This window comes from Rhinoraja longicauda, chromosome 37 (genome assembly GCF_053455715.1).
Source record: "Rhinoraja longicauda isolate Sanriku21f chromosome 37, sRhiLon1.1, whole genome shotgun sequence".
In the NCBI taxonomy this organism is placed as follows: Eukaryota; Metazoa; Chordata; class Chondrichthyes; order Rajiformes; family Arhynchobatidae; genus Rhinoraja; species Rhinoraja longicauda.
In genome coordinates, this window is record NC_135989.1 from 8289770 (window position 1) to 8316829 (window position 27060).

Genomic DNA, 27060 nt, shown 5'->3' on the forward strand with positions numbered 1-27060 from the left:
TCTGGTTTCCTCCCACGCTCCAAAGACGTGTAAAAATTGTAAATTGTCCCTAGAGTGTAGGATAGTGCTAGAGTATAGGTTGATGGCTGGTCGGCACACACTCGGTGGGGCAAAGGGCCTGTTTCCGCGCTGCATCGCTAAAGTCTAAAGTCAACGTACTCTTCTGCAGAGAAGGAACCTGGGCCGAGGCTGTTGAACCCAAGTTTCTTCGCGGTTGAAGAGTACTATATTATTTTAACATGACTCTCAGCTTAATTCAAAACTGAGCATCAACAGTCAAGCGGAACGTGATAATGTTTAAGTATATTGGGAAATATATAATGTCCTCAGTCCCTGCTCAAATTCATGTGCTTTGAAACATGAAAGTTAATAGGGTTTATCATTAACCTCACCTTGCTTATTTGGTAGTACTTGGTTGCGAGCTCCGTGTCACCGTTGCGCTTGGCGTGCAGTGCGGCCAGCTTGTATTCTCGTTGCCTGCTCATTGCACTCTCCTTCATGCTAGAATTCACTGATACTGAAACACATTGAAAGAACGAAGCTCAGAGATGTCACTGCCACAGAGAAGTCATGTACATTGCTCCTTAGAAACAATAATACCTCTTTCATTCCAAGAGCAGTACCCTGTGACAATAACACCAAGCTGAAAGGCAGACTGCGCCAACACTGTACGCGTATGAGAATTGTGGCTTCAGAAGGAACACGACTCATATTATTCAATCAAAACACAAGAGTGGCCTAACTCTGCTCCTATCACTTATAGAATCAACATTTAGATTTAGAGATACAGTGCAGAAACAGGCCCTTCGGCCCACCGGGTCCGCGCCGCCCAGCGATCCCCGCACATTAACACTATCCTACACCCACTAGGGACAATTTTTACATTTGCCCAGCCAATTAACCTACAAACCTGCACGTCTTTGGAGTGTGGGAGGAAACCAAAGATCTCGGAGAAATCCCACGCAGGTCACGGGGAGAGCATACAAACTCCGTACAGACGGCGCCCGTAGTCAGGATCGAACCCGAGTCTCCGGCGCTGCATTCGCTGTAAGGCAGCAACTCTACCGTTGCGCCACCACATTGAGAGAACTTAGGCAAAGTGGAGAAAGGAAGTTCTTCAAAGAGAGAATCCAGTTCTTCACTGATTCAGTGAATAATATAATAAGTAAATATTGGGCTGGACACTGGGAGAACTCCCCGACAATGTTCTGCAAACTAGACCCGTGGTATTTGTTGTTAAGGGCTGCCAGAGATGAAGACCATCTCACCCAAACAAAATGGCTCCAGCAGTGTAACCCACACTCTGCACTGCAATGAAGGGTGTCGGGTTCAGTTCAGTGAGCAAATCTCTGGGGCAGCATTTAAACTCCAAGCTTTTAACTCAGAGTCAAAAAGGATACTCATTGCGACATGGCTGGAAATAAAAATGAAATAAAAGCCGTCAAGAAATCGAAAGCTACCGAAGATAGACACAAAATGCTGGAGTAACTCAGCAGGTCAGGCAGCATCTCTGGAGGAAAGGAATAGTTGACGCTTTGGGTCGAGACCCTTCTTCACACCTCCTCTTCGGTTTAAACCAGCATCGGCTGTTCCTTCCTACACGAGGAATAGATCGGGTAGCTGCACAGTCTCATGCCCAGAGTAGGGGAATCGAAAACCAGAGGACTAGGTTTAAGGTGAAGGGGAAAAGATTTAATACGAATTTGAGGGGACATTTCTGCACACAAAGGGTGGTGGATGTAGCTGGGACATGTTGCCGGTGTGGGCAAGCTGGGCCGATTTCTTAGCTGCATGACTACGACCAGAGAAAGCTACCGACAGCGTGCAGAATTCGGGTCCAAAGAAGGGTCTCGACCCGAAACGTCACCCAGAAACATCTCTCCAGAGATGCTGCCTCAGAAGGCAGTGGAGGCCAATTCTCTGAATGCATTCAAGAGAGAGCTAGATAGAGCTCTTAAGGATAGCGGAGTCAGGGGGTATGGAGAGAAGGCAGGAACGGGGTACTGATTGAGAATGATCAGCCATGATCACATTGACCGGGGGGCCGAATGGCCTCCTCCTGCACCTATTGTCTATTGTCTATTATTCCAGCATTTTGTGTACACCTTCGACTTAAGCCAGCAACTGCAGTTTTCTTTCCTACGCGTTCCTCCAACCCTACCTGCTTTGTTATTAGACACAGGGATGGTTGTTTCTATTTTTGCCGGGACTGGCAGTGCCCGTGGGCTTTGCTCCATGACCGATGGAGAAATAACTTGGGGTACGAATATCTTTGGCTTGGGTAGCAGAGGAGGTGCTGCAGACTTCGGTGGTGGCACAGGGTGCTCTGTGGGCTCAGAAAGGTCGATCAACAAAGACCGATCCCCTGTTGAGGGTGTTGCTTTCTCTGAGGCAGGTGGAGTGGTTGTGTTATTATTTCTCCCGGAAGCCACGGCGGGTGGGATGTCCTCCTCATCAATCAGCTTCCCTTTCTTCGCAGATGTAAACATCGATTGTAGAGTCTGAAAAAGAAAAAAAGAGATCATTAACAGGACTCAAAAAAAGAATGTTTTCTCATTTGACTGCACTCCACAATCCAGGTGGCCGAGACCATTAAAAGAGCTCAAAGGGCTTCCCGTGATCTGAATCTGAATTACCTTTATTGTCATTCAAAATGAATTGAACGAAAATCATTTGCCACGCAGCCACAACAATACAGAGTAAAAGACACAAAACACACAATTTTAACACAAACATCCATCACAGTGACTCCTCCAGACACCCCTTCACTGTGATGGAAGGCAAAAAAAATTCTTCTCTCTTCCCCCCTGCTTCTCCCACGGATAGATGGTTCAACTTCTGCCGAGGTGACCGAGGCTCCCGACTCGCGCAGCCCCCGCAAGGAGATGGAAGGTCCCGCGGCCGAGCCGCGTCGGGTGATGGAAGGCCCCGCGGCCAAGCCGTGCCGGGTGATGGAAGGCCCCGTGGCCGAGCCGTGCCGGGTGATGGAAGGCCCCGCCGCGCCGGGCGATGAAAAGTCCCGCGGCTGAGCATATACCCTCCACTCTTTGTGTAAAAATGTTACCCCTCAAGATCCTATTACATCTTTCCCCCCACAGCAAAAAACCTATCTCTTCTGGTTCTCGATACTCCCTACTCTGGTCAAAAGACTCTGTGTTTTTACCCGATCTATTCCTCTCATGTTTTTGTTCACCTCTATCAGGTCACGCCTCTTCCTTCACTGTACTCCAAGGAATAGAGTCAACATCTGCCCAAACTCTCCCAAAAGCTAAGGCCCCAGAGTTCTGGCAAACATCATTGGCACCTTAGATAGACACACAATGCTGGAGTAACTCAGCAGGACAGGCAGCACCTCTGAAGAGAAGGAATGGGTGAGGAAAGGCGGCACGGTGGCGCAGAGGTAGAGTTGCTGCCTTACAGCGAATGCAGCGCCGGAGACTCAGGTTCGATCCTGACTACGGGCGCCGTCTGTACAGAGTTTGTACGTTCTCCCCGTGACCTGCGTGGGTTTTCTCCGAGATCTTCGGTTTCCTCCCACACTCCAAAGACGTACAGGTATGTAGGTTAATTGGCTGGGCAAATGTAAAAATTGTCCCTAGTGTGTGTAGGATAGTGTTAATGTGCGGGGATCGCTGGGCCGAAGGGCCTGTTTCTCTATAAAAAAAAAAGTTCAGGTCGAGACCCTTCTTCAGACACCCTATAGGCATTTCTTGAGGCACCCTATATGTTGCGACTCTTTGCATACTTTGTCTATGGTATGCAAAACTAAAAATTACACTGTCCCTAAGGTAAGTGTGCCAATAAAGCATCATCATCATCAAATCTTCTCCACGCCCGTTCCATCATATAACATATAACATATATAACATATAACAACTATAGCATGGAAACAGGCCTGTCCGGCCCTACCAGTCCACGCCGACCATTCTCCCTGACCTAGTCTCATCTACCTGCACTCAGACCATAACCCTCTAATCCCCTCCTATCCATATACCTATCCAATTTACTCTTAAATAATAAAATCGAGCCAGCCTCCACCACTTCCACCGGAAGCCCATTCCATACAGCCACCACCCTCTGAGTAAAGAAGTTCCCCCTCATGTTACCCCTAAACCTTTGTCCCTCAATTCTGAAGCAATGTCCCCTTGTTGGAATCTTCCCCACTCTCAAAGGGAAACGCCTACCCACGTCAACTCTGTCCGTCCCTCTCAAAATTTTAAAAACCTCTATCAAGTCCCCCCTCAACCTTCTACGCTCCAAAGAATAAAGACCCAACCTGTTCAACCTCTCTCTGTAGCCTAAGTGCTGAAACCCAGGCAACATTCTAGTAAATCTCCTCTGTACCCTCTCCATTTTGTCAACATCCTTCCTATAATTTGGCGACCAGAACTGCACACCATACTCCAGATTCGGCCTCACCAATGCCCTGTACAATTTTAACATTACATCCCAACTTCTATACTCGATGTTCTGATTTATAAAGGCAAGCATACCTTTCCCATAACATGGTGACCAAAACTGAACGCAATACTCTAAATGTGGCCTCACCAATGTGTTGTATAACTACAATTTCCATACTCAATATATACTATGACTAATGAAGGCCAAGCTTTTTTGACCACCATATCTACATAACTGTAAGAAAATAACTGCAGATGCTGGTACAAATCGAAGGTATTTACTCACAAAATGCTGGAGTAACTCAGCAGGTCAGGCAGCATCTCAGAAGAGAAGGAATGGGTGACGTTTCGGGTCGAGACCCTTCTTCAGTTACTCCTGCATTTTGTGAATATCTACATAACTAGCTGATTTCAGATAGTTGACTGATACTTTTAACCTTAAGGCCACGTTCGTATCTTCGCAGTTTGGAGCTTTCGCCTGATTGTTTCGCATTGTCTATCGCACATTTGTACATCTCAATCCTCTCCGCCAGGGTGCCTTCCAGGCTGCCCACAGATGATGTACTGTGCTGTAATTAAACATAGGCACACTCAATTAGTTCATGATCTTAGAGTGGGGCGACACGGTGGCGCAGCGGTAGAGTTGCTGCCTTACAGCGAATGCAGCGCCGAAGACTCAGGATCGATCCAGACTACGGGCGCCGTCTGTACGGAGTTTGTACGTTCTCCCCGTGACCTGCGTAGGTTTTCTTCCGAGATCTTCGGTTTACTCCCACACTCTACAGATGTGCAGGTATGTAGGTTAATTGGCTGGGCAAATGTAAAAATTGTCCCTAGTGTGTGTAGGATAGTGTTAGTGTGCAGGGATCGCTGGGCGGCGCGGACCCGGTGGGCCGAAGGGCCTGTTTCTGCGCTGTATCTCTAAATCTAAAAATCTAAATCTAAAGTGTAACGCTCTCTACAACAATTCACACTGTGATTAAGCACTCTTTTTAGTTTAGTTTAGAGATACGGCGCAGAAACAGACCCTTCGACCTACCGAGTCCACGCCAAGCAGCGATCACCATACACTAGCCCTATCCTACACATTTAGAACTTTTACCGAAGTGAATTAGCTTACAAACGTGGATGTCTTTGGATTGTGGGTGGAAACCACCAGAACACCCGGGGAAAACCCATGCGGTCACAGAGAACGTACAAGCTCCGTCCAGACTGCGACCATAGTCAGGATCGAACCGGGGTCCCTGGCGCTGTAAGGCAGCAACTCTACCGCAGCGCCACCGTGCCGCCAAAGTACTAAACCAAGGAGATACTTCTGATCGCTCGAGCATTGCTGGGACCACAGATTCATAAAGTAACACAAGAAATGGGACAGTAACTGATTAGGGCCCTTTGAGCAGTAACTACACTTCTGGTGAGGCAGAAAATTCCAAACATGTCCAACCCTCAGAATTAATTATTCCTTGTTTCTGTTTTGAATGGACAATCTTTACTTTGAGATTATACCCCCGCACTACCCCATCCTCCCACAGCGCTCTGCAAGAGCTTTTCCTTGTACGTATTGATTTGATATAACATTCCGTTGACCGAGTTCTATTAAGATAACTCTGGTGCGCGCTTGGAGTCCAGTCCGGAATGCTGATAAGGCAAAGATCCCAGTCGCACGAAACACTCCCAAGGTCAGGAAAAAAAGGCTCAGTTAACATGTCAGGTCTGAAGATAGATGTTAGTCCCAGAAGATCAAATCTGACTCCTCAATATTAATCTAGGTGGACACCTTAAATTAAATTCTACCACCAAATACAGCACAAAGATTTCTTCTCAACGTGACCAAGTGGCTTTAAAGTCATTTGTCTTCATTATCCCCACATAATTAATTTCCCTTTTTATATTCAATTATTCATCCAATTTAATCTTCATTCCACTTCCCATGAATCAGCAATGCAAAATTAATGTATTGGAGCTTTTCGGTTTAAGCTATCTGTGCTGCTCCTAACTCCTCAAGCTCTCCTGATTCCCCAAATAAGAGCTACTCAAACACAAGCCATTAAATGAGAGATCCTAAACTAGAGAACCCCCGGGGCTGCCAGGGAACTGCGGAGGAGCCGGGCAGCGAGGCCCGTCTGGGCCGGAGGAGCCTCAGTGGCAGTGGCGATGGGCAGTGGCGATGGGCAGGGGCAGAGAGTAGTGCGCGCGGCAGAACGCACCATGGGAACTACACTCGCCCCCCTGCAGGACCTATACATCAGGAGGTGCAGATCGAGAGCAAGCAAGATTATGAGGGACCCCTACCACCCCAGCAACGGACTGTTCCAGCTGCTACGGTCAGGCAAACGCCTCCACTGACACGCTGTGAAAATGGAGAGGATGAGACGGAGTTTCTTCCCACAGGCCATCAGGACTTTTAACTTTTATAACTCCAGGGACTAAATTTTTGTCTTCTCTGTATTAACTGTATTAACTTTATTTATATGCTGTAACTGTAATTCTTTTTTGTGCACAATCCGCAGGCATTGCCACTTTCATTTCACTGCACATCGTGTATGTGCATGTGACAAATAAACTTGACTTGACTTGACCCTCTGCTGCGGCAGCTTGTGCCTCGACGGCAACGGGATCCTCGGCGGTGGTGGGGCCTCAGCGGCAACGGAGCATCGGCGGCGGCAGCGGTGGAGCGTGGAGGGGGAAACAATGGTGACCTGGCATGGGGGAACCGCCATGAAAAACAACGGAGGACCCGGCGTGGGGGGGTGGTGGGAGAACAAAGGGGAATCCGGTGTGGGGGAGGGGGGAGCACTGTAGTTTTAGAATCCTCTGCACAGGGGATAAGTCTGCAGGTGTTTGTTCGTTTGTTCGTCTGTTCCGGTTTAGGCGCCGTGCACATGGCAGCCAGCCAACAGTCACTTGTCATTTTCTTTTCTTTTCCCACTTTTAATCTCAAGTGTTTGTGCACCTTGCTGTGTGTTGTGATTGTTGGCAGACCAATGTCCCTCCGGGGATGAATAAAGTTTATCGTTTCGTATGATATATTAGACTTCCCTTAAAACTTAAGAGTCAGATAGCATAGAAAAAGGCAAAGCAAGAAATCGGACAAAAAGTATAAAAGTGTGAAAACAAACACCTCTAGATTCAGAAAATGCTGGAGTAACTCAGCAGGTCAGGCAGCATCTCAGGAGAGAAGGAATGGGTGATGTTTCGGGTCGAGACCCTTCTTCAGACTGAAGAAGGGTCTCGACCCAAAACGTCACCCATTCCTTCTCTCCTGAGATGCTGCCTGACCTGCTGAGTTACTCCAGCATTTTCTGAATAAATACCTTCGATTTGTCCCAGCATCTGCAGTTATTTTCTTATATACCTCCAGATTCAGGGACAGTTTCTTCCCAGCTGTTATCAAGCAACCGAATCATCCTACCACATCTAGAGAGCAGTCCTGAACGACTATCTACCTCACTGGTGAAGCTTGGACTATTTCTGATCGGACTTTGGCTTTATCATGTACTAAGCGTTATTCCCTTTATCGTGTATCTGTACACTGTGAATGGCTCGATTGTAATCATGTATTGTCTTTCCACTGACTGAATAGCATGCAACAAAAGTGTTTCATTGTACCAAATGACAATTAACTAAACTGAACTGAGGCAGCATAGAAACAAGCCCACTCTGTCCCTGCTGACTTTCACGGCAGTAATAATGTAGAGATTAAACTTGGGGCTGGCAATACTCATTGTCAAATCAAAACACAAATTGCTGGAGTAATTTGATGGTCGGGCAGCAACAGTGGAAGGAAAGGAAGGAACAGATGACATTTTGGGTTGAGACCCTTCTTCAGACCCATTGATCTGTTCATGTCCTCCCGCAGATGCTGCCTGACCGGCTGAGTTCCTCCAACACTAAGTTTCAAGATTACAGCATCTATAGTTTCTCGTGACTTCACTGCTAAATGAACCATGCTTTGAAGGAAATTCAAAGTCTAAATTCCAATAGTAACTTCAAATGGCAACAGCAAAAAATGCAATCTTAATATGTTCATTTCATTTAAAAACATTAATGTAAATGAAATTTAATCTACCTGTGAAATTCTGTCAGGCGCAGGTCGAGTGCCATTCATACTCCGTTCATCATCTTCAAGCACTTCATTCAGTTCTGCCTGGAAAAGTAGTGACTTTAAAATAGTCTAAAATTGCACAGAATTATCTAAATTCAAACACGTGACTGGCGATTAACTCTTTCCACTCATATACGTGGGCAGCACAACGGCCGAGCTACTGCCTTACAGTGCCAGAGACCCGGGTTCAATCCTGACTACAGGTGCTTTATGTACGGAGTTTGTACGTTCTTCCTGTGACCGCGTGGGTTTTCTCCGAGATCTTCGGTTTCCTCCCACATTCCAAAGATGTACAGGTTTGTAGGTTAATTGGCTTAGTATAAATGTAAAAATTCTAACACATGGCATCCCTGTGTGGTACCTCAGCTGCACGGAGGCAGAGAGGAGAGCTCTTCAGCGGGTAGTCCATAGAGCTCAGAGGACCATCGGAACACAGCTACCAGCCTTGGAGGGCATCTACAACACACAATGCCTCAGAAAAGCCACCAGCATCCACAAAGACTCTTCACACCCCTGCAACAATCTGTTCGAACTTCTACCATCGGGCAGACGATACAAGGCCTTCTACGCCCGCACCTCCAGACTCAGGAACAGCTTCATCCCCAGGGCCGTAGCTGCTATGAACCGGTCCTGCTGAGCCGGATGGTCACATCGCACAGTGAACCGGCACAGATCTACTTGCACTTTATTCTGTTTTAAAACTGTTCCAATTTGTTTCATTGGGTTGTTTAAATTAATACCGAGTAGCTAATTAATTTATTGCATCGTATGGGAGGTGCATTCCCAATCTCGTTGTTCCCCTGTACAATGACAATAAAGATATATTGTATTGGATTGTATTGTAAAATTGTCCCTAGTGTGTGTGTGGGGTAGTGTCAACGTGCAGATATCGCTGGACGGTGTGGTTTGGGTGAGCCGAAGGGCCTGTGTCCGTGGTATGTCTCTAAACTAAACTAATGCAGAGAAACAATGTAAACTACAGTGTTTCCATCAGTATTAATAGTCGAGAAACAAAAAGGATACCAATTTGAAAGAGCACTCAATTTATTGTTGTAATACTTTCAAGTAGATTTGTTAACAGCCCTTCACAAAGAAGTTAACTCAACGGTATTTAAGTTCCATTATGGTTCCTTTTCCTAACATTTGCCATTAGGCTTGTATACACTGGAATTTAGAAGGATGAGAGGAGATCTTATCGAAACGTATAAGATTATTAAGGGGTTGGACACGTTAGAGGCAGGAAACATGTTCCCAATGTTGGGGGAGTCCAGAACAAGGGGCCACAGTTTAAGAATAAGGGGTAGGCCATTTAGAACTGAGATGAGGAAAAACTTTTTCAGTCAGAGAGTTGTGAATCTGTGGAATTCTCTGCCTCAGAAGGCAGTGGAGGCCAATTCTCCAAATGCATTCAAGAGAGAGCTAGATAGAGCTCTTAAAGATAGCGGAGTCAGGGGGTATGGGAGAGGGCAGGAACGGGGTACTGATTGAGAATGATCAGCCATGATCACATTGAATGGCGGTGCTGGCTCGAAGGGCCGAATGGCTTCCTCCTGCACCTATTGTCTATTGTCTAGAATGCAAGCCTCCAAAAGAAATAGGTGTTGAAAGATTTATTCCAGAAAGTTAGGCTACTTTGTTCTACTAACATTTTGAAAAGGAAAATAAGACCCACTCTTTAATGAAATGCAAAGTCACAAAGCAATTCTAGGCAAGAAACTTTTGGACGTATTTTTTTTTAAACATAAGTCAGTCCTCTGCATTGTGCGAGATGAATAAACCCCATTTCCTTCAAGAGAATGAAGAGGTGGTGAATCTGTGGAATTCTTTGCCACAGAAAGCTGTGGAGGCCAAGTCAGTGGATATTTTTAAGGCAGAGATAGATTCTTGATTTTTAGAGGTGTCAGGGGTTATGGGGAGAAGGGAGGAGAATGGGGTTAGGAGGGAGAGATAGATCAGACATGATTGAATGGCAGAGTAGACTTGATGGGATGAATGGCCTAATTCTGCTCCTACAACTTAACATCACGAGGCAATCTGTTTTTGTAAATATTAGTTAAAGGATGCCTGGTAGCCACCAGGGCTCTCGCTTCTCTTGGAATCTCTTCTGCCCACCTTTTACAGTGCATCGAAGAGCAACACTCAGTTCTACACCAAAGTTGCAATCTGGATTCCAAAGGCCAATACGTGGCTCTGGTCAGTGTTTAGAGGCAAAACTGTCAGCTCTTGGCTGTCTCTGCAGCAGTAATGCCCAGGACAGCAAATCTCAGCTACTTAAACACAATCTAAGACAAAGAAAAGATAGAGAACATTAAAAGAAAGGGAAGATAGACACAAAAAGCTGGAGCACTATCAGCTATACTTTGCACTATATTATGTATCTGGTCTTCCTATTTAAGGAAAGATATACCTGTAGAGAGACGCAAAATCCTAGAGTAACTCAGTGCCACAGGCAGCATTTCTGGAGAGAAGGAATGGGTGACATTTCGGGTCAAGACCCTTCTTCAGACAGGTCTCAACCTGAAACGTCACCCATTCCTTCTCTCCAGAGATGCTGCCTGTCCCGCAGCACCCGTAGCCAGAATCAAACCCGGGTCTCTGGCACTGTAAGGCAACAACTCTACTACTGTGCCAATGTACTGCCCATTTTTTTTAATGGTGTAGGGCCACAGAAAACAATGAAAACCAGACTTGGACTTCAGCTCAGGCAAAAGAAAATCAAAAATTTCATGCGAAAATATCTTTACCATCAAGTCTGCGTCATCATCGTCCACATTGTCGTCACTGTCTTCTTCATCGGGGTCCTTCATGCACAGTGCAGCCATTCTCTCAATAGCTTCCATTGGGAGTGGAGCTACAAAAGCAAGAGACCATCTAAATAAACATAGGCCCAGACTATCTAGTCTCTCCCCACACGATACACCCTCTAATCCAGGAATCAATCTGACAATTGTTCACCCTACACCTTCTTTCCTAAACATATCTTTCAAAAGGCAGTAAGGCCAGGCCTGCACACAATATTCCAGACACATTCAGCAGGATCCTATATTGTTGCCGTAAAATTTATACTCTTGTACTTAATTGCTCTTACAGATGTTAACATACTCTGTTTTCTCTAATTATGTGTTGCACCTGCTCGTTAATTTGCAGTAAAAATTAACCCATTTTATTTTGTTGCTTCATTCAGTGCACAAACATTTTTCGCAGCGTGCAGATTTCAAATTAACATCGCTGGCACGTCACAAGCACAAGAAACAGAAGCAGAGGAAGAGAAGCAGAAGATAGACACAAAATGCCGGAGTAACTCAGCGGGGCAGGCAGCATCTCTGGATGAAGGAATGGGTGATGTCTTGGATCGAGACCCTTCTTCAGACTGGATCTCTTTAGAAGAGAAGCAGTCTGTTTGAAGAAGGGTCCAAACCCGAAACATCACCTATCCATTTTCTCCAGAGATGCTATCCGACCCACTGAGTCACTCCAGCACTTTGTGTCTGTCTTAAACAGAAGCAGAGGATGGCCATTCAGCCCCCTGCCCCAACTCTATCACTTAATTAAATCACGGCTGATCTGTTAACTCTGCCACTTTCATGCACTAACCACATATTCGCAAATATCAAAAAATAAAATCAGTCAATTCCTTTCCACTGTGTATTCTCAGTGAGCAGATGTCCACGATTCTCGGTGAAAAATTCTAAAGGCTCAGTGCTCTCTGGGGAAAGTTTTTTTTTTAAACAACTCTCCACAGCCCTGAATAGATGAGTATTTTTTTTCACATTGTGACCATTGGTTCAAAGAAATCGCATCAGGGCAAATGTTAACTTTGCACCTACTGTATCAAAAATGTTATGTTTCCATAAGATCAACTTCTTATTTTGCTAAATTCTAATTAAGCTCAGGCACAGCTCATCTAGTCTCTCCACATGAGATAAACCCTCTGACCCAGCAGTCAATTTGACAATTGTTCATTGCACACCCTCTGTTTTTTCTTGGATAGTAAGACCAGAGCTGTACACAATATTCTAGGCACGTTCAGTATGATTTAGTATTGGTGTGGTAAGATGAATTTATTATTTTTCTCAAATGCTCTTACACCAAAAGTTGTGCTGTGCTTTCTAATTAATTGTCGTAAGTGCATATTAATTTGCAGTAATACACATACAAAGACACCAAAGTCCCATTAACACTAACACATTTCAGTCTCTCACTACTTAAATGATTACTGCATTTTTTCTAACAAAAAGGACGGCTTCATATTTTGCTTCATTATATTCAATTTGACATGTCCTTGCTTTCCCGCACTTAACCTATCTATAACCCAGAGGTTTTTGCATTCTCTTCATAATGCACACTGTTACCCAACTTTTTATCATCTACAAACCTGCTTATATTTTTTACAAGGAAGATAGACAAAAAGCTGGAATAACTCAGTGAGTTAGACAGCATCTCTGGAGAAAGGGAATAGGTGACATTTCAGGTCGAGACCCTTCTTCAGTCAGGGAAAAGGGAAATGATAGATATAGATGGTGATATAGAGAGATATAGAACAAATGAATGAAAGATATGCAAAGCAATGATAATGTTCACATGATTCCCTCATTCAAATCATTGACAGATTGTGAACAGTTGGGGCCCCAGCATCGTTCCATGGTACCCCCACTAATCCCAGCCTCTTAACCCAAAGGTGACCTATTTATTCTGACTTTTCATTAACCCATTCCAAGTACAATAGTATCTTGCTCTAGAGAGACATAAGGAACTAGACGCTGGTTTTACTCTAAATCTGTTCAATAACCATGTGTGACACCTCAACAACAACCTTCTGAAAGTACAAGCAAACCACAACCATCAATTCTCCCCCTTTCTCTATTCTGCAAGGTACAAATTCAGAACATTACAACACATTTGTCAAACATGATTGCCTAAATCCTCTGTCTTGAATCCTCAGTCTGAAAAAGGGTCTCGACCCAAAACGTCACCCATTCCTTCTCTCCAGACTGAGTCCCACTGAGTTACTCCAGCATTTTGTGTCCATCTAGACTCTACCCAATCTTGCTATTATTATTTTCAGGTACCACATTACTACGTCCCAAATAATAGATTCTACTACATACTCTTGTGATGTTATCTGGTACCGTTTTCACTCTCTTTTTTCCTCAAATGTACATATTCTCTCTTCTAGTCTGCAGGAACCATTGTCGAATCTACACAATTTGGGAAGATGACGAAGCACATCCACCACCTCCATAGCCATTTCTTTCAGACAGGTTCGCCGATCAACCCAGGTCTCAACTGAAGTCTTAAGAAGAGTTCAAAACATCACCTATCCATGGTCACCAGAGATGTTGCCTGATCTGCTGAGTTACCCCAGCACTTTGTGTTGTGTCCAGTATCTACAGTTCCTTGTGTCTACCCTTAACTGAACACAGTAGTCAGGTTTCAATTATTTGAAAACATGCCTGTAATGTACCTCGACAATGCTGAGCTCTCTATATCACCGTCTATATCTCTAGTTTCTCTTTCCCCTGACTCTCAGTCTGAAGGGTCTCGACCCAAAACGTCACCTATTCCTTTTCTCCAGAGATGCTGTCTGACCCGCTAAGTTACTACAGCTTTTTGTGTCTATCTGGTATATAACTGCAAACTGTTTTGTAAAGTAATACCGTATTGATCGCAATTAAATGAAATCGAAAAAAGAGAGGTGGTAATTAGAGTTTTGTCTAAAAGATTTGTCAGGGGAAAATATACCCGGTCCATTGCAAGGCTGATCCAAAAGTGCCAGATACCCGATACAAATAGGGGAAATTGTTTATTCCTTGCCCTCAATCACCTCAGCGCTTACTCAGAAAAGATGCAAAAGAAAAATAGCCTTTAAAATGACATAATGCTATTCCTTGTAATAAAGGCCAGAAGCAATGCATTTCACATTAAACAGAAGATCTGTTTAATCTTCTTCTGCGGATATAGAAAAATTTTGAAGCCACCTTTCATGCCTTGTGTAAAAATCTCTAAGTTACTGATATATTTTTGAAATCCGGTCAGCTTATGAGCCACGTAATGTGTTCACAGGTAGCTTCCAAAAACAAATCTGATGGGGTTTTTTCTGAATTAAAAAAAATTGGCCGTGTTAAGTGAGGGATAAACATTGTTTAGTACCAATAAGAACTACCAACATCCTCTTTGTATTAAACCCATAGGATCTTTTCTATAAACCTAACAGCATCTGACAAATAGAATTTTTGGCAGTGCAGCAATATCACGCTGGGGTACCTGCATGGATCTGCGTATTAATATTTCTATTGTGGGTCTTGGTATAATAATTATTCGCTTTTCTAATTAGGTCAAGGCCTGTTGAATAGGATTGAAAGTCATTCAAATGAAAGTAATGGGAGGTTGCAGTAATTGTTTTGAACAACTGGCCGAGATAACATCTAACATAGAAAGGAGGTTTCTTTAATAAATGCTCTCCAAAGCAATATGGATTTCATATATCTATTCGTACAAAAGCACTGATGCTCCAGGATGTCTGAGCCAAATGCTGTCATTGCTATACCGCAGGAACATGTGGAAGCAAGCTTGTGGACAAGATTGCAGATACAGCATTGAGATAAGTGACAGATAGTCTGTATTCGGAAGTGCTCGTTTGGAACAGATTTTTGTTCAGTCATCAAAAGAATTTTCCTTGCATGACTGCCCTTGAAATAGTGTACAGATGTGGTCTCCCCATTTAAGGATGTACTTGTTACAGAGGGAATGCAGCATAGGCTCACAGATTGATTCCTGGGATTTGATGGGACAGAGGGCGAGGTAGACAAAAAGGAGCCAATACTCTCTTCAATTTACATGAATAAGAAGATATCATTGAAAGGCACACAGAATCATTCAAATTCTTACAGGTTTGTCAGAGTTGAAGGCAAGATTAATACTTCCCTCAGCAGTGGTATCAGTTTCAAAATAAAGGGTCAACGTATTGGCATTGAGAAGAGAAGTAAGCCCTTCACTCAGAGGGTGGTGATTCTCTGGGATTTTAGAGGCTCAGACATCGAGTGCATTCAAGATCAACATCAAAAGATATTACACATCAACAAAATAAAGAGAAATGGCAGATAAGGCAGAAAATAATAAAAATAAAAATCAGCCATGTGTTTATTGAATGTAGGTAATGATCAAGAGGCTGCATGGTATGCTCCCATTTCTTGTTTTCAAGTTCTCTGCTCTTCTTCATATAGTCATGGCAATTGCAAAATGTTCTGATATTCCAAGCTTGCACCAAAGTCACTTGAAAGCCACTAGAGGGCATAGTTTTCAAGTGAGCCAGGACTAGAGGGTGTGAGCTATAGGGAGAGGTTGAGTAGGCTCGGTCTCTATTCCTTGGAGCGCACAAGGATGAGGGATGATCTTATTGTGGTTTATAAAATCATGAGAGGAATAGATCAGGTCGATGCACAGAATCTCTTGCCCAGAGTAGGGGAATCGAGGACCAGAGGACATAGGTTCAAGGTGAAGGAGAAAAGATTTAATAGGAATCTGAAGGGTAGCTTTTTCACACAAAGGGTGGTGGGTGTATGGAACAAGCTGCCAGAGGAGGTAGTTGAGGCTGGGACTATCCTAACATTTAAGAAACAGTTAGACAGGTGCATGGATAAGACAGTTTTGGTGGGATTTGGACCAAGTGCAGGCAGGTGGGACTAGTGTTGGCTGGTGTTGGGCTGAAGGCCATGTTTCCACACTGTATCACTCCATGAGAGGGGCCAAGTTTAAAGGAGATGTGCAGGGGAAGTTTCTTTGCACACAGAGGGTGGTGGGAGCCTGCAACTTGCGGCAAGGGGGCAGATACAACACCTCTGCTTAAGCAGATTTCCGAAAGGCACATGGATATGCAGAGAATTGAGGAATATTGAGCTTATGAGACAAGTTTCGTTTATTGGCATGTACCGAAGTACAGTGAAAAGCTTTTGTTGCGTGCTAAACAGTCAGCAAAAAGACAATACTTGATTACAATTGAGCCATCCACAGTGTGCAGATACAATCTAAATACGGATCACAGGCGAACAGGTGGACTAATTTATCTTGGCATCATGTTCAGCACCAACATTGTGGGCTGAAGGGTCTGTTCCTGTGTTGAACTGTTCTACATTCTACTTTCCAACACTGGAAATAGCACCAGGGCAAGGGTTGATTTCCCTGCACCACTAGGTTCTTCCCTATTCCATTCCCAATTCAAACCCAACAAAATACTTAAATGATAATCTAACTTATGACTCCACTCCAAGACAATTTTCAAATCATAGCTTATCAGTTATGACTCCACAGCAAGCAAAACAAAAGTAGACATCAGTATTGAGAGCAGCTGTATGCAGGAGCGCACACACACACACACACACTTTAACTTTGCAATCCGCACAATGACACGTCTCAAATAATGTACAGACGTAGAATTTTAAAGAATATAAGAAACTTGCTCTAACCCTTTATGCTAATTCTACTTATGAGGGTGGGGAAAAGTGGTAAATCTCACATCATACCTTTTCGCTTTTGGTTTCCTCTACCAGCTGGCTTCTGTCCAGTAATCATTGCCAGTTCTGCTTCCAAGTCAACTTCGTTTTCATTGTCATTCACGTCCGGCGAGACGTCAACCAGCAAACCAAGCTGTGAAAACACACTTATCATAAACTTGATGTCCTGTAAACACACAGGTACAGCATTTCCAAATGAAACTGCATTAAAATCACTCGTATAACTGGGCTTACTTTCTGTCTCAGTTTGCATTAGACAATAGAAAATAGGTGCAGGAGGAGGCCATTCGGCCCTTCGATCCAGCACCGCCATTCAATGTGATCATGGCTGATCATTCTCAATCAGTACCCCGTTCCTGTCTCAGTTCTAAATGGCCTACCCCTTATTCTTAAACTGTGGCCCCTGGTTCTGGACTCCCCCAACATTGGGAACATGTTTCCTGCCTCTAACGTGTCCAACCCCTTAATAATCTTATACGTTTCGATAAGATCTTAATAATCTTATACGTTTCGATAAGATCTTAATAATCTTATACATTTCGATCATTGTTCAGGATCTCACTAGAGACATACAAAAAAAATAAACACAAAAAAGACACTAAGAGCTGGAGTAACTCAGCAGTCACCTGTCCATGTTCCCCAGAGGCGCTGCCTGACCCACTGAGTTACTCCGGCACTTTATGTCTATCTCTGGTATAAACCAGCATCTGCAATTACTTGTTTCTACATTGTCATTAACATTATCTTTAATTGATGACAAATGTGGAAAACCCTTCCACTCACAATTAAAAAAGACTGCAAATTTGGGAAACACATCAGATAACTCCAAAGGTAATAACTATCGTTGTTCAATATACAGTGCAGTTTTAAACCAGATTAAATGTACATAGTCACAAATGTACATGGGACAGCGCAGCGGTAGAGTTGCTGCCTTACAGCGTCAGAGACCCAGGTTCGATCCCGAGTATAAGTGCTGTCTGTATGGTTTGCAAGCTCTCCCTGTGACCGCGTGGGTTTTCCACAGGTGCTCCAGTTTCCTTCCACATTCCAAAGATGTACAGGTTTGTAGGTTAATTGGTTTCAATAAAAATTGTAAATTGTTCCCAAGTCACCCTAGTGGGTATAGGATAGTGTTAATGTACGGGGATCGCTGGGCGGCACGGACTTGGAGGGCCGAAAAGGCCTGTTTCCGGCTGTATATATATGATATGATATGATATGATATGAAGTCAAGTCAAGTCAATTTTATTTGTATAGCACATTTAAAAACAACCCACGTTGACCAAAGTGCTGTACATCAGTTCAGGTACTAAGAAACAAACATACAATGGCACACAAACATAACAGCACGTACATAAACAGTTCACAGCGCCCCCTCAGAGGGCCTCAAACGCTAGTGAGTAGAAATAGGTTTTGAGCCTGAACTTAAAGGAGGAGGGGGCAGTTCTGATGGGGAGAGGGATGCTGTTCCACAGTCTAGGAGCTGCAACCGCAAAAGCGCGGTCACCCCTGAGCTTAAGCCTAGACCGCGGGATAGTCAGTAGCCCCAAGTCGGCCGACCTGAGGGACCTGGAGATAGAGTGGTGGGTTAGAAGATTTTTGATATGGGGGGGGGGCAAGCCCGTTTAGGGCTTTGTATGTGAATAGGAGGAGCTTGAAGTTGATTCTGTACCGTACTGGGAGCCAGTGGAGAGAGACCAGAATCGGGGTGATGTGGTCCCTTTTACGGGTACCCGTCAGGAGTCTCGCTGCGGCGTTTTGGACCAATTGCAGGCGGGACAGGGATGATTGGCTGATCCCAGTGTGTAGGATAGTGCTAGTGTACTGGATGATCACTGGTCTGCGTAATCTCGGTGGGCCAAAGGGCCTGTTTCCACACGATCTCTACGATTAACTACTTAGATTATTAATTTTATAAAAGCGGCTTCTTATTCTGTTTCCAGGAAAGCCAATACATAGGTGAAGTAATGCGACCTTCACTAACAGTGATCACTGTTCACTAGTCATCACTGATGTTGACCTGTTCACTGATCATCAGTGACCACCGGCACAGTGGCGTAGTGGTGGAGCTGCTGCCCTACAGCGCCGGAGAACCGGGTTCGATCCTGACGACGGGCTTGTCTGTCCGGAGTTTGTACATTCTCCTCGTGACCTGCGTGGGTTTTCTCTGAGATCTCAGATTTCCTCCCACACTCCAAAGACATACAGGCTTGTAGGTTAATTGGCTTGGCGTAAATGTAAATTGACCCTAGTGTGTGTCGGATAGTGTTAGTGTGCAGGGACCGCTGGTCAGTGTGGACTCGGTCGGCCAAAGGGCCTGTTTCCGCACTGTATCTCTAAGCTAAACTAAACATAAATCAATGCCACAGTTCCTTCACATCCATGTGCAGCCATTTTCAATTGCTTTCCACTGGTGCAATACATCACGCTCTTTGCCACTCAGTCACTGTCAGCATTGCATGGCCAGGTTAAGAGTTTAGCTGTGCTGGTTAATGTTTTTTTATTTTTGTGAGTCAAAGGCCTTTCTACATTTTCACTCGTGGAGCTATACTGCTTAAATAAACGCAAACTAGTTGTGCACAATGTTTCTTACCGCAACCCATTTCTACTGCCAACATTATTCAATTGGGTATGACTAGAAATGTTCACTCAAACAGCATTATTGTTAAATTCAAGCCCTTGTATAAACATTGGAAATAAACTGACATCAGCTAGAACATGCAGGAAATGATCCATGCTAAATAGTTTTGGTATTAACCATGGGACAAAGTGAAATCTTAAAATACAAATATTTTTCTAGTTGAATTTTATCTAATAACTAGACCAAACCTCTCCTGCACTGGTGCAGCACCCTCTCCTCCCCCTCCCCCTCAACCCCCCCCCCCCCCCCCCCCAGGAGATAGATTTAAACTTTAAAATGTGAATAACTTTAAAAATATAACCGATTTATATGAAACCTCTTCCATTAGCACCAAAGGGATGACGGTGAGTAAGGTGGGCCTAAAATTGTCGCGCTATTGTGTACCGTTTTGGCTGTAGTTCAGGAACAAACAAACAAACAAGCGAGACTTTTAGTATATAGATAGATGTCTGCATCAAAATAAATCTCCTGGTCAAATTGACGCTACTAAAGCACACAATCTTCTTCTCATGGTTCCTGAAATTACTTGGTATAGCATACTGTAGTATAAGAAAATAATTGCAGATGCTGGTACAAATCGAAGGTATTTATTCACAAAATGCTGGAGTAACTCAGCAGGTCAGGCAGCATCTCGGGAGAGAAGGAATGGGTGACGTTTCGGGTCGAGACCCTTCTTCAGACTGATCGTAGAGTAGGAGGGCAGGAGAAATCACAGAGGGGGAGCAGCATACTGATCAGTTAGCTAAAGCTACACTGTTAACAAGTTGTCTAATTCTTCCCATGTCATGGATCACATCTTTGAGTTTGCAGAATGTTCAAATTTGTTCCACTTTTCTGGTCGAGTATTACAAACTGTTACAAACAAATATGTGCATAAGTTATAGGAGCAAAATTAGGCCATTTGGCCCATCAGGTCTACTCCGCCATGTGGAGGGTTGGAGAGACAATGTTTCGGGACTCAACCCTTTTTCAAACTGATGGCAGGGTGGAAGTTAGCAGTAAAGTTGATTAATCAACGAGTTCTCCATCGGTGCTGGAGGCAGCCCCGAAGCAGTCATCGATGTGGATCAGCTCAAAAAAGAAAAGACACACAAAATGCTGGAGTAACTCTGCGGGACAGACAGCATCTCTGGAGAGAAGGAATGGGTGACATTTCGGGTCAAGACCCTTCTTCAGACTGAGAGTCAGGGTAGAGGGAAACTAGAGATATGGAGGAATTAGGTACAAAAATGACAGATCAAAGCAGACAATGCTCAAGAAAATGTAGAATGGTTCATTGTTGGCTATGGGAAAGTCTGAAAAAGGGTCCCACCCTGAAACATCACATGTCCATTTCCCTCCATAGATGCTACCTGACCTGCTGAGTTTAGATTTTTTTTAGATTTTTAGATTTTAGAGATACAGCGCGGAAACAGGCCCACCGGGTCCGTGCCGCCCAGCGATCTCCGCACATTAACACTATCCTACACACACTAGGAACAATTTTTACATTTACCCAGTCAATTAACCTATATACCTGTACGTCTTTGGAATGTGGGAGGAAACCGAAGATCTCGGAGAAAACCCACGCAGGTCACGGGGGGAACGTACAAACTCCATACAGACGGCGCCTGTAGTCAGGATCGAACCTGAGTCTCCGGCGCTGCATTCGCTGTAAGGCAGCAACTCTACTGCTGCGCCACTGTGCCGCCACGGAGTTTTCCAGCACTTTGTGTTTTGCATAAGATTCCAACATCAGCAGTCGCTTGCAGCTCCTTCTGATAACATCAGCCATGATTGATCAGCATTAGTTTCCCCCATCAGACAACAATGCTCTCCGGAACAACTTTGATTTAGGATTACTCCTCCTCTTTACAACTTAAAAACGCTTGATTTCTCACATTGCTGGTTCTGATTAACCCAAAATCTTAATTGCGCCCCCCACTATAATTTATTTGATATTGCTAATATAATGTAATTTTTACTTCTAATTTGAATAGCAAATTGAATAATTTCCATATATAAAAGTATTCAAACTAATTAGACAATAGACAATAGGTGCAGGAGTAGGCCATTCGGCCCTTCAAGCCAGCACCACCATTCAATGTGATCATGGCTGATCATTCTCAATCAGTACCCCGTTCCTGCCTTCTCCCCATACCCCCTGACTCTGCTATCCTTAAGAGCTCTTTCTAGCTCTCTCTTGAATGCATTCAGAGAATTGGCCTCCACTGCCTTCTGAGGCAGTGAATTCCACAGATTTACAACTCTCTGACTGAAAAAGTTTTTCCTCATCTCCGTTCTAAATGGCCTACCCCTTATTCTTAAACTGTGGCCCCTGGTTCTGGACTCCCCCAACATTGGGAACATGTTTCCTGCCTCTAACGTGTCCAACCCCTTAATAATCTTATATGTTTCGATAAGATCCCCTCTCATCCTTCTAAATTCCAGTGTATACAAGCCTAGCCGCTCCAGTCTTTCAACATACGACAGTCCCGCCATTCCGGGAATTAACCTAGTAAACCTAAGCTGCATGCCCTCAATAGCAAGAATATCCTTCCTCAAATTTGGAGAGCAAAACTGCACACAGTTATTAATAATTCTAATAAAAAGTTATATCATGAAGATATTTATACATGTAGGGCAGATCAGGTTAATTAACTGTTAAATAAACTCTTGTCCTACCACTCTGTGGCAGTGTTGTCATAACACTAAGAGGGTGGATTTCAAGTAACCAATACTCCAATATTGTAGATTTCGTTCTTTTTTAATTTTAGCCTTAAGCTGTGGCTATTATTAAAATTAGTAATCCTCAGACCTTCACCCAGTCAGGACTTGTTGGTTCACTGTATCTGTCCCTCACCGTACTTGCGAGTACAGTATCATAATAAACTCAACTTGGTTACGAAACGGCAGACTTCAAACGGTCAAAGTGCATTTGCCAGACAATCCGAGGCTGACAACACAACTCTTATTTCCTCAAAACACACCCAACACATGTTATCTCTGGAATACTGACCTACAAGTCAAGTCAACTTTATTTGTCACATACATATACAAGATGTGCACTGATGCACAATTAATGTATTTACTCTATTTATAAACTTTTTCCACTGCTAACATCAATGATTTGTTTGTGCTATATTGAGACACTTTTGATGTCCCAGACTAGAAGTGATAATGAAGTAACTGCTTGTGTTTTACGAGTTAACATGAGAAACTCATTTGATTGCGAAACTTTAAATCTGCCCCTCACCTGGACTTCCTGGCTGCTCCAGCCCCTCACCTGACACACACCCCTCCTTACCTGACACACCCACCCCCCCTTATCTGACACCCACACACCCCCCTCACCTGACAAACATAGCCCCTTCACCTGACACACACCCCCACCTGACACACATAGCCCCTTCACCTGACACCCCCCCACCTGACACACAGCCACCCTCACCTGGCATACACACAGCCCCCCTCACCTGACATACTCCCCCTCTTACATGACACACACACCCCTCACCTGACATACATAGCCCCTTCACCTGACACACCCCACCCTCACCTGACACACACACACACCCTCACCCGACACTCACCCCTTTTACCTGACACACACCCCTCACCTGACACACACACCCCTCACTTGACACACACACAAACCCCCCTAACTTAACACACCCCTCTCGCCTGACACCCCTCCCCTTCCCCTCAACTGGCGGTCATGGTGGCGCAGCGGTAAGGTTGCTGCCTCACAGCGCCCGAGCCTCAGGTTCGATCCTGACTACGGGTTTGTAGGTTAATTGGCTGGGTAAATGTAAAAATTGTCCCTAGGATAGTGCTTTTAAAAATGTTCCTAGAGAGGGTGTAAGATAGTGTTTAAAAAAATGTCCCCAGTGGGTATAGGATACTTCCAGTATAGTCCCTGCTGGACTCTTCGGAAGTGATGACCACAAGATACAAGACAGGCATTTATTCACAAAATGCTGGAGTAACTCAGCAGGTCAGGCAGCATCTCAGGAGAGAAGGAATGGGTGACGTTTCAGATCGAGTCTGAAGAAGGGTCTCGTCCCGAAACGTCACCCATTCCTTCTCTCCTGAGATGCTGCCTGACCTGCTGAGTTACTCCAGCATTTTGTGAATAAATACCCTCGATTTGTACCAGCATCTGCAGTTATTTTCCTATACAAGATGCACCCCCCACCCCTCACCTGAACCCCTCCCTCCCTCCCTGCCTTCCCCTGGCTCTCCTCTCTGACCAGATACCCCCATTCCCAGCAGGCCTCACCTGCCTGGCCCTGGCCGCTCCCAGGCCCTTGGGCTCCGGAGCTCTCTTCTTGTGCCTGTTCATCGCCCGCAGCTCTCACAGCCTCATATCCGAGGAGGAGAAACACGTCCGAAACCTTCCCTTCGTCGATCCCCACCCGGCCCGGCTGCCTAGGGCTGGGCGGGGCCGCCGAGGATGGAGCGGGAGGGCATCTCAATACGATGGGAATGGGATTTATTCCGACAGGCCGGAGTCTGAGGGGAGATCGCCAGCTTCCGCCTTCCCCTCGCCACCGCCACCGCGGGCGGACAACAAGCTGACGGCTCTGCCCAAACAAACAAACGCCCACACGGGCGTGAACGAACCCGGAGCCGCGCTGGACGCAGGAGGTTCAGTGCTAGAGGAAAATGGCGGCTGCTCTGCCTGCCGGGAGTTGTAGTTCAACCTGACATCGTTCGCAATAGGGGCTCGCTGTGCCTGCCGGGAGTTGTAGTTCACCCTGACATCGTTCACAATAGGGGCTCGCTGTGCCTGCTGGACGTTGTAGTTGTAACTGACGTAAATGGCAACAGGGCGCTGTGCCTACCGGGAGTTGTCGTTCACCAGCTCATCGTTAGCAACAGGGCGCAGCCTGCGCAGTGCCTGCCGGGAGATGTCGTCCTAATGCCCATCGTTACGATCAGAGTGGACCATGATGGAACTACACTACCCAAGGTGCAGCGCGGTGCCGCGCAGGCGCATATTGCACTGGCGAATCGGGCGGGAAGGAGTTGTTGGCTTCGTGTGAGAACGCGGAGTTTATTAACACGAAAATATTCAGGTAGTTAGATAATTTGAGTATATTTTATATCGGAAACTTGCGAAAAGGGCGTGTAGGCGAGAAGGATTTTGGTACATTGGCCTTTGTGAGTCAGTATAGAGGTTGGGATGTTATGTTACAGTTGTACAAGACATTGGTGAGACTTTATTCAGAGTGTAATGGCAGTTTCTTTATCATCTCAAAGTCCCACTTCGATAGCCATTACTGCTCGGGGATGAAATGTAGGTATAGCTTACGCACACGTCGCACCCTGATATGACAAAACGAATCTTCCAAACTTCTTTTCTTCTTTAATTGGTTTTTATTAAAATAGCACAAATCAAAGAGTAATTCATCACTTTCGGTACTTTATCAACTGTTTCTTCTTCAAATAATATCTCAGAATTCTTGTAGTTATTACCGTATGGTTCTTACAAATATAACCGGTGCGAGCGCATGGTAAAGAACTGTATGCTCACCATCCTCCGAGTCTAAACTGACCCACAACCTCTGTCGCCACACTAGCCTCCTCCCATCTAGACACTCCCCATAAACTAGAAATATTAAAACATAGCCATAACACAATGACAGTAACTGAATTAAGCATAAATGGCTCCTACACGGAGTATTGTGGTCAGTTTTGGTCATTCTGCTATAGGAACGATGATGCTATGCTGGAAAGGGTACAGCGAAGATTAATGGTCAAGCTGCCAGAACTCGAAGGCCAGAGTTACAGGGAGAGGTGAGCAGGCTTGGACTTGAGCACAGGACAATCAGTGGTGGTTCTTATAGAAGCGTATATGAGAGGAATAGTTTGTGTAAATGCAGTCTTTTTCCCACGGTAGGGCAACCAAAAATCAGAGCGTATAGATTTAAGATGAGAGGGGAAAGATTTAAAAGGGAGCTGCCTGAGGTCATGTCATAAGGTCAAATGGAAAGAGCTGCCAGGGGGGTAGTTGAGGCAGGTACTATAATAACATTTAAAAAACACAGGTACATGGGTAGGAAGGGTTTAGACTGATATGGACCAAATGCAGGCAAATAGGACTAGCTTAGATGGGCCATCTTAGTCGCATGGGCAGATTTGGTCAAAGAGTCTGTTTCTGTGCCATATGATTCTATCTATAATGATGGATGCTGAGTGTTTTGGGCTGAATTTGGCCGTATGGGTGAGGCAGGTGGTCCAGAGCTCAGGAAGCTGCAGGCTTGAATGCTGCATCGGGTGGTACTCCTCCAACAGAGTGCTCCACCTTTGAGATTCTCAAACCAGTCTTTAAAGCATTTTCCCCTCCCAGACTGACAAATTGTGATCTCCAGAGCACAGTTCCTCCAAAATTATCGAGTCACAGGAAACGGCAAATGCTGGAATCTTGAGCAAAACACAGGGTGTTGGATAAACTCAGCAGGGTGGGCACCTGTCAGTTACCCTTCTCCTCACTCCCACACGCACTAACTGCTGACCAGGTGACTATTGATCAGCAGACAACACATGAAATGGATGGTATTCAGTTTAGCTGTCAAATGCTTACAAATGAAGTAAGGTATCAGTTGAAATTATGAGTAGATGTTTAAGTCAGTGAGAATAGCAGATAATAATGCTATGTATATTGGACTTTTGCAAGGGGCTCTCCCATCTGCTGTAACTTTATTGCCTGGCCTGGCAGATCAGTGTAATAATTAAATATAATAAAAAGGGACTGCAGATGCTGGTTTATACTAAAGATGGACACAAAATGCTGGTGCAACTCAGCGGGTCAGGCAGCATTTCTGGAGAAAATGGACAGGTGACATTTTGGGTTGGGACCCTTCTTCGGTGATTATGGGATGGGGGGTGTGAGGGTGACTGGAAGCAAGTAAAGACCAGGACATACAAGAGCTGGCAAAAGATGACCTCATGCTAGGTCAATAGTCAATTTTATTTATCACATATTTATCACATACACACAGTCACATACACACAGTCCAACAATAAGAGCAATAAAAATAAGCAATAACACACACAATCACCCTAATCGGCCGAATGTTGGCGAGGGACGATGTGATCCCAAGAGGAATACATAATTGCGAACTGTGGAACTGGTTAACCAAATTAACCAGGGAGGGAGGAGGAGGGGGATGGCAATGAGCGGGGGATAAAATCAAAGGGATGGGGGAGGCCAGTGTATGTAGAAATTACCTCAAATTAGACAATTCAGCATTCATACCACTGTAGGAAAAAAAACTGCAGGTGCTAGTTTAAATCGAAGGTAGTCACAAAATGCTGGAGTAACTCAACGGGTCTGGCAGCATCTCAGGAGAGAAGGAATGGGTGACATTTCGGGTCGAGACCCTTCTTCATACCGCTGTGTGGTAAGCTAACTAAGCA

The 27060-nt window shown here is 44.8% G+C and overlaps 1 protein-coding gene across 3 annotated transcripts in view; it reads right to left on the minus strand.

Annotated features, from left to right (window-relative positions):
* cc2d1a (coiled-coil and C2 domain containing 1A) overlaps positions 1–24219 on the minus strand; it is a 76125-nt gene extending 51906 nt beyond the window's left edge. For 2 of the 3 annotated variants that reach the window (XM_078429549.1, XM_078429548.1), the window contains exons 1-7: positions 23918–24219; positions 17025–17148; positions 11250–11356; positions 8470–8547; positions 4838–4969; positions 2162–2501; positions 393–517 (exon numbers count right to left, since the gene is read on the minus strand). In XM_078429549.1, coding sequence (XP_078285675.1) covers positions 393–517; positions 2162–2501; positions 4838–4969; positions 8470–8547; positions 11250–11356; positions 17025–17148; positions 23918–23980 — 969 coding nt within the window. In that variant the 5' untranslated portion in view covers positions 23981–24219. The remainder of the gene's footprint in view (positions 1–392; positions 518–2161; positions 2502–4837; positions 4970–8469; positions 8548–11249; positions 11357–17024; positions 17149–23917) is intronic. The other variant, XM_078429550.1, reaches the window with a different exon arrangement.
* Positions 24220–27060: the final 2841 nt, after the last annotated feature.